Source organism: Camelina sativa, chromosome 13 (assembly GCF_030686135.1).
Source record: "Camelina sativa cultivar CO46 ecotype springtype chromosome 13, ASM3068613v1".
In the NCBI taxonomy this organism is placed as follows: Eukaryota; Viridiplantae; Streptophyta; class Magnoliopsida; order Brassicales; family Brassicaceae; genus Camelina; species Camelina sativa.
In genome coordinates this window covers 14690430-14697929 of record NC_141892.1, presented here as the reverse complement: position 1 = coordinate 14697929, position 7500 = coordinate 14690430, and the positions used below count along the sequence as shown (strand labels likewise).

At 50.2% G+C, this 7500-nt stretch overlaps 3 protein-coding genes across 3 annotated transcripts in view; 2 read left to right on the top strand and 1 right to left on the bottom strand.

Moving 5' to 3' along the window:
• The first annotated feature begins 116 nt into the window (after positions 1-116).
• On the top strand, positions 117-1904 carry LOC104773875 (uncharacterized). The gene is made up of 2 exons (XM_087480667.1): positions 117-1079; positions 1194-1904. The coding sequence occupies exons 1-2, from the start codon at positions 117-119 to the stop codon at positions 1902-1904; spliced, it is 1674 nt and encodes a 557-aa protein (XP_087336793.1).
• A 50-nt stretch (positions 1905-1954) lies between these two features.
• Positions 1955-4704, top strand: LOC147929582 (uncharacterized). The gene is made up of 3 exons (XM_087480666.1): positions 1955-2033; positions 2147-2327; positions 2442-4704. The coding sequence occupies exons 1-3, from the start codon at positions 1955-1957 to the stop codon at positions 4702-4704; spliced, it is 2523 nt and encodes an 840-aa protein (XP_087336792.1).
• Positions 4705-6234: 1530 nt separating this feature from the next.
• LOC147929581 (uncharacterized) overlaps positions 6235-7500 on the bottom strand; it is a 2479-nt gene continuing 1213 nt past the window's right edge. The window contains exons 2-4 of the mRNA XM_087480665.1: positions 7369-7500; positions 7153-7280; positions 6235-7083 (exon numbers count right to left, since the gene is read on the bottom strand). The exon at positions 7369-7500 is cut by the window's right edge and continues 560 nt beyond it. Of these exons, the coding sequence (XP_087336791.1) occupies positions 6235-7083; positions 7153-7280; positions 7369-7500 (1109 nt within the window). The remainder of the gene's footprint in view (positions 7084-7152; positions 7281-7368) is intronic.

Genomic DNA, 7500 nt, shown 5'->3' with positions numbered 1-7500 from the left:
TCGGAAGGAGAAGCTCGTTTTCAGTTCTCACATTTGGCGCTAGAAGGAGGGGGTCTATCGCCTGACTCTCGTTAGTTCCGACTTCATATAAAAATCCGCTACACACAACCACCGCTATGGCAACCAACTCTCCCAGTCATGTATCCCTGGAGGTGATTCAGAAGCTCTTACAGGACTTGTCTGAGAAGTCCAATCGCCAGCAAGCCGCCTCCGCCGCTCTTACCGAACGTTTTGACAGCCTGGAGGGTCAGATCTCCACCCGTTTGGGGGAAGTCACGACGTCCGTAGCTGACCTCTCAGTCTCCCACCGCGCGTACGCCGATCGGGTTGATCTCTTGTCCGACCAAAACCCACGTCGACGTGCTTTGGATTTTTCCGGTGTTACTCCACCTTCCATCTCGCTGGTAGCAGCAACAAATGTTACTCTGGGAGATTCATTCCCACCTCAAGTCAACACGCAAACAACGCCATCGCTGGTTGGCGATGGCCACACTCCGGTTCAGCCCGGTGTCGCCAGACCTTCCGAGGTCCCAGTCCGTCTTCCTCTCCCCGTGGATGAAAACACTTCGACTCCGGAGTATGTTACCAATCCCGAGATCTTCCGCATGCAGAGCGAAATCCGGGACATGCGGTCTGCGATGCACAGTGCAACCACCTCAGCTCCGGATATCTTTCGAGTGATCGAGGAGTCGAGGCGAACTCCTTATTCTGATCAAATAGCCCGAGTCCGCATCAAAGATACTGACAAAATTAAGTTCCCGAGCTACGAAGGAAAAGGGGATCCGACCAATCATCTCAAGACTTTCATGTTGACAGCTAGTAGGGTGGACCTCGAGCCTCACGAAGCCGACGCAGGGTACTGCAAGTTGTTCGTAGAAACGTTTTGTGGACCAGTACTACTTTGGTTCGCGTCTCTAGCAGCCGGCTCCATAACAAATTTCACTGAGCTATCAACCTCGTTCGTCAAGCAGTACTCTAGCTTAATCGAAACCGCGGTGACAGATGCTCAGCTTTGGAACTTAAGCCAAAAGGGTGGAGAATCTCTCCGGTCTTACATAACAAAGTTCAAGGAAATCCAGGTTAAGATCCCGGGACTCTCGGACTCCACAGCCCTGGCCGCGCTTAAAAACGGCCTCTGGCACGAATCTCGCTTCCGCGAAGAGTTATCCGTGAATCGGTTCCCAACCATTTAGGACGCGTTACACCGGGCATCGAACTGGATAGTCGCAGAGGAAGACAAAATTGCTGCTGCGCAAAAACAAAATGCTCCGACTACAGGAAAACCACGGTTCGAAGCGCCCGCCAAGAAAACTCCGCCTACGACTCCGAAGTCCGGGCCTAGCACGTTCGCAGTCACTCAATCTCCTAAAAAGAATTCTCCACAGAGTTCACCATCCAAACCTCCATTTTCACCGCGCTCCAAGAGCGGTGTACTTCCAAGTAACAAGTGGGTCCGAGATGAGGACACGTATTGCGAGCTCCACAAAACCAACAGTCATTCCACTCGTGACTGCAAGAAGCTGATGCATCTGCTCGCAGAAAAGTATGTGGCGGGAGGAATGCCAAATGTAACGATCGAGGAGTTGGAGCAGAAAGTGACTCCCGGGGTGGTCGAAGATGCCCCACCTTCAAAGAAACCAAGGCAGTTTGATGGCAATGAAACCCCCAAGAAAAGAATCGACGTGATAATGGGGGGATCGCGCCTCTTTCGTAACTCCATCACCGCGATCAAAGACCATCAGCGGAAGCTCGCTAGCCCCCAGCCGAAGCGCGCTGGGGTCGCGGTAAACGATCTACCTGATTTTCTTTCTCCGAGAAGGAAACTGAAGAGCTGGACACTCCGCACAATGACGCACTCGTCATTTCACTTGACGTGGCGAACCACGAGGTCTGCCGAATCTTAATTGACACTGGGAGTTCGGTAGACTTGATTTTCCTCGAGACGCTCGCTAGAATGGGGATCGGGAAAGAACACATCGTAGGACCGCCCTCACCTTTGGTCTCGTTCACTAGCGAGACGTCAATGTCTTTGGGCACGATCACACTACCGGTGTCCACTCAAGGAGTGGTTAAAATGGTGGAATTCACGGTTTTCGACCGACCTGCGGCCTATAACGTTATTCTGGGAACTCCCTGGCTCTACTAGATGAAGGCAGTGGCCTCGACGTACCATCAGTGCGTCAAATTTCCAACCCCGGGAGGAGTCCAGGAAATTCTGGGAAGCCAAAGGACGGCAAGGAGCTGCTATCTCGCAAGTCACAAACTCCTGGTTCAATAGCAACCACAGCTCGAGGTCTCCAAGAATCCAGTTCGGACGCAGCTAAAAGGTGACCTCACTGAGTCCATTTTTATCAATGATAGTTTTCCGGATCAAGAAATCAAGATCGGAGGGGGATTGGATAGCGAGTTCCGCGCCAGTCTGATAACCTTCCCGGTATCAGTCCAGAAGTTATCTCCCACGAGCTGAATGTGGATCCGACGTTCCGACCTGTAAAGCAGAAGCGAAGGAAGCTAGGTCCTGAGCGAGCTGAAATCGTCAACAAAGAGGTGGAACGTCTACTGAAGGCGGGACAGATACGCGAAGTGAAGTATCCTGAATGGCTCGCAAACACGGTGGTAGTTAAAAAAAGGAATGGCAAATCACGAGTTTGCGTTGATTTCACCGACTTGAACAAGGCATGCCCCAAGGATAGCTTTCCACTTCCGCATATCGACAGGCTAGTCGAGTCCATTTCGGGTCACGAGCTGATGTCTTTCATAGATGCCTTCTCCGGCTACAACCAAATCCTTGTGAACCCTGATGACCAGGAGAAGACTGCATTCATTACGGACTGTGGGATTTATTGTTACAAGGTGATGCCTTTTGGGTTAAAGAATGCGGGAGCAACTTACCAGAGGCTGGTAAACCGTATGTTCGAACACCAGCTCGGAAAGACCATGGAAGTCTATATCGATGACATGCTGGTAAAATCAATGGAAGCTAGCTCGCATCTCGCGGATCTGAAAGTTTGCTTCGACATCCTGAATCAGTTCGAGATGAAGCTTAACCTCTCGAAATGCACTTTTGCAGTCCCATCGGGGGAGTTTTTGGGGTATATCATCACAGAAAGAGGAATCGAAGCGAATCCGAGGCAGATTAATGCCTTCTTGTCTATGAGTTCTCCTAGGACTTTACGCGAAGTGCAACGCCTTAATGGACGGATCGCAGCCCTCAACCGCTTCATCTCTCGATCTACGGACAAATGCCTCCCGTTCTACCAGCTGTTGCGAAAAGGGGGAAAAAACTTCTTATGGGATGTGAAGTGCGAAGAGGCGTTCGCCCAGCTCAAAGCCTATCTGTCTGAACCGCCGGTCTTGGCTAAGCCCAAGTTCGGTGAGCCACTTTTTCTTTATGTAGCTGTCTCAGACGGTGCAGTCAACGGAGTCTTGGTTCGGGAAGAAAGGGGGGAGCAACGACCAATTTACTATGTCAGTAAGTCATTTACCGGGGCGGAGTCCAGGTACCCTATGATGGAGAAATTGGCCCTAGCAGTTGTCACTTCGGCGAGAAAGCTGCGACCTTACTTCCAGTCTCATACAATCATAGTCCTGACGACGCAACCACTTCGGACGGTGTTACACAGTCCGAGCCAGTCCGGGAGACTAGCTAAATGGTCTGTCGAGTTAAGTGAATACGACATCGAGTTCCGGACTCGAACCTGTGCTAAGGCGCAAGTGCTGGCCGATTTTTTGATCGAACTCCCACTAGCCATTTCAATTAGCGACAACGTTGAAGTCCCATGGACGTTGTATGTTGCCAGCGCTTCTTCCAGATCGGGAGCGGGAATTGGGGTCCGCCTCACTTCTCCTACTGGCGAAGTAATCGAGCAGTCATTTCTCTTGGCTTTCAGCGCGTCAAACAATGAAGCCGAGTATGAATCCTTCCTTGCTGGTTTACGCCTCGCAGTTGGGATTGGAGTCCGACGACTCCGAACTTTTTGCGATTCGCAGCTGGTCACCAACCAGTTTTTGGGGGAGTACGAAACAAAGGATGGTCGTATGGAGGCTTATTTGTCCACAGCACGAGAGTTAGTCGCTAAATTCGAGGATTTTGAAATCACTAAGATCCCGCGAAGTGAAAACTCCGCTGCGGACGCTTTAGCATCTCTGGCATCCACTTCGGATCCTGCGATGACTAGGATTATCCCCGTCGAACTCATCCAGTTTCCAAGCATCCGTCTAGAGAGCTCGAATGTCGTCACCCGGGCAAATAAAAAAAGGTTGGCTGCTAAGGAGGCAGCTCGCGGGGTGACTACGGACTCTTTGCCATCGGAGGATCCAGTCCCCGCTATGCCTACTCCGATGGAAGTTCACCCACCTCTGGCCGAACTAGACGCGAGTCAAACTCCGGAATCGACGAGCTCATCAGTTGACAATCAAGCTGTTATCCCACATACTACTTCGGGCAGTGCGAGTTCTAACAGCTGGGGGGCAGGCGATTGGCGGAGCCCGATCTGGGCTTACTTGCAAAAAGGAGAACTCCCAGCTGACAAATGGGCGGCCAGGAAACTCAAGATTGTCAGTGCGCGGTATTGCTTCTACAACGGAATACTCTTACGCCGAAGTGTAGCTGGTCCTTATCTAACATGTGTTGCCGGCAAAGAATCCGCGATGCTAATGCGAGCTGTTCATGACGGTCCCAATGGGAATCACTCCGGAGGATGACTCTGGCTTTCAAAATCAAAAGGCAAGGCTACTTCTGGCCCACTATGGTCACGGACTGCGAAAATTATTCTCGAGCTTGTGAGAAATGCCAAAAGCACGCCCCGTCAATCCACCAGCCTACCGAGCTCCTGTCTTCGGTGTCCGCACCTTACCCATTCATGAGGTGGTCTATGGACATAATTGGTCCATTGCATCGGGGACCAGGAGGAGTTCAGTACGTGCTCGCTCTTACCGATTATTTCTCGCAGTTTGTGCTGAAAAGTATAATTTATCGCTACGGTATTCCCAGCGAAATCATCACGGACAATGGCCCACAGTTCATCTCCTCGAAGTTTGAAGAGTTTTGCACGAAGTGCAAGCCGAGGCGATGAATAAGGTCATTCTTGCTAACTTGAAGAAACGGCTCGATTCTCGCAAAGGGCGCTGGCCAGACGAACTGCAAGGCGTTCTTTGGGCAATTCGAACAACACCACGCCGGGCCACTAATGAAACACCTTTCTCCCTGGTTTACGGAGTTGATGCCGTAGTCCCAGCTGACATAGAGGTCCCTGGAGTCCATACTTCACTAAACCCATTCTGAGCTGAGGAAAATGAGGAATACCTACAGGATACTCTCGACACAATCAATGAACGTCGGGACCAGGCCTTAGTTCGGATCCAGAATTACCAGAATGCAGTAGCTCGGTACTATAACTCCAAAATCCGAGGCAGGCCCTTGGCAGTTGGCGACCTAGTCCTCTGAAAAGTCCACGAGAACACCGAGGAGCTCAATGCAGGGAAGCTGGGAATTAACTGGGAAGGACCGTACAGAATTACTCGCGAGGTGCGAAATGGGGTGTATCAGCTCGAGGATTCAGAGGGAAAACCAGTCCCGAGGTCCTGGAATTCCTTACACCTTAAACTCTTTTACAGTTAATTTATTTGTATCGAACTACGATTTAGCTTGATCCCGATAAGGGTACGTAGGCAGCCCACTTCGGGTCCAGCTATCCATATTAATAAAATTTAAAGTTTTCTTAAACTTTTTTATTAATAATGGCTGCCCAAAAAAAAAAAAAAAGAAAAAAAAAAAAAAAAAAAAAGCCGAAGTCTGACTTCGCATATATCATTTAAGCCGAGGTTCATCTTCGCAGGTCTAAACCGAAGTTTTCACTTCGTACTCAGCTTTACTTTAAAGCTTAACGTTGCGAAAACTCTAAACCGAAGTTCTTACTTCGTACTCCACTTTACTTAGTAAAGTCAAAACTTAGTTTCTTATCTAAACCGAAGTATCCACTTCGTACTCAACTTTACTTATTAAAGTTGGGGTGTCATCTTTTCGAACTACTTAACCGAAGTTCTTACTTCGTGTTTATTCCTTCTCATATCATCTTTTAAACAAAAGATTGCGGAAATTAAGTTCGCATTTAAGATGACAGAACAAAATTTTTTTTGGAGTGGTCACCACGACCAAAACACTCCAAAACGAGTCTGAAAATAAGTACTACAAACAGGGGGGCAACCCGTGCCAAAACAACCCCAAAACGAAAACTAAGGATTAGGAAGAACGGGATCAGACGCCGCTTCGGATAGGGCCAAGCCCATCTCTGCGAGCTCCTCTTCCGGCCTGGTGTTCGCCAGAAAATCGTCCATTCCCTGTTTTGACATTTGCCCGAGATTAGTGCCGGACTCGTCGATTGTGACGCTTAGCGGGTTCTCGCTGCACAAGAGATCGGGTGTATCCGCCAAAAGATCTGAGAATACTGAGAGGTCGAGGTCACAAGGAGTTACCTTCGAAACCTTCTCGTCCGCCTCCTCTTCGTCAGCTTTCAGGAGTCCGAGCTCGGCCTCCATGTCTTGGATCTCTCCTCTGGCGATCTCCTCGATCAGCATCCAGTTCGCCCTAATCTCAGCAGCTCGGACCTGAAGCGGAGCTAGCTTCTCCCTCTCTTCGAAGGTGACCCTCACCTCCTCAACCAGAGGACGGAGAGTCCGCCTCATTGCCTGCCTCTCCTCCCTTCGCACCCTCTCAGTCTCGCAGTTGTTGCCAGCTTCGAGTAGCTGATTGCGGAGCTCGATCTCGTGCAACCTGTTCTTGGCCGCCTTCGCATCCTCCGCCGCTTCGAAGTAAAGGTCCCCCGCCTTCTTCAGTTTGTCTCGGAGGTCTTCGTTGGCAACCCCAAGGTCGAGTACCTCTATTTCAGCCTTCTTCATCCGCGCTCGGATTTGTTCGGCTTTCGCTACGGTGCTAGCATTCTCAGCCTCCAGCCTGGCGTACTCTTTTACCTGGGCTTCCAGGTCAGCGATCCTCTCTTGAAGAAGGTTCACCACGGAAGAGGATGGGGAGACGAACAGCTGGTCCTCGTAGGACGCCACCGAGGAGTTGAACTCGATCATAAGCTGAAAAATTCAGCTCGTCAAAAACGGATAAAATGATAGAAACAGAAATAAAGACCAAAGGATGTTTACCTCGCCGATTTTGTCCGCAAAACGGAAGAAGTTCGCACGATTGACCTTGGTCATGTCAGCAAATGCCGGGATCCGAACTCCGGGCCGAATGTAGCTCCTCATTAGATCGGCTGGGGAAGCAGGGGGGACTGAAAGATTTTTGAGCAAGTCATTTCAGTCATCAACTATCGAACAGTCAAAGGTATAAAATTAAGAGCATCTCAGAAGAATTTTTACCTCGGGCGAAAGGGCGTTGTTCCTTCAAAGGGTTTCTTCCAGAGGAGTCTCCGGAGTCTTTAGGCGGTGGGGCCTCCTTAGATCTCCTCTCCGAGGAGGGACCCCTGTCTTTCGAGCTAGATCTACTTCGCT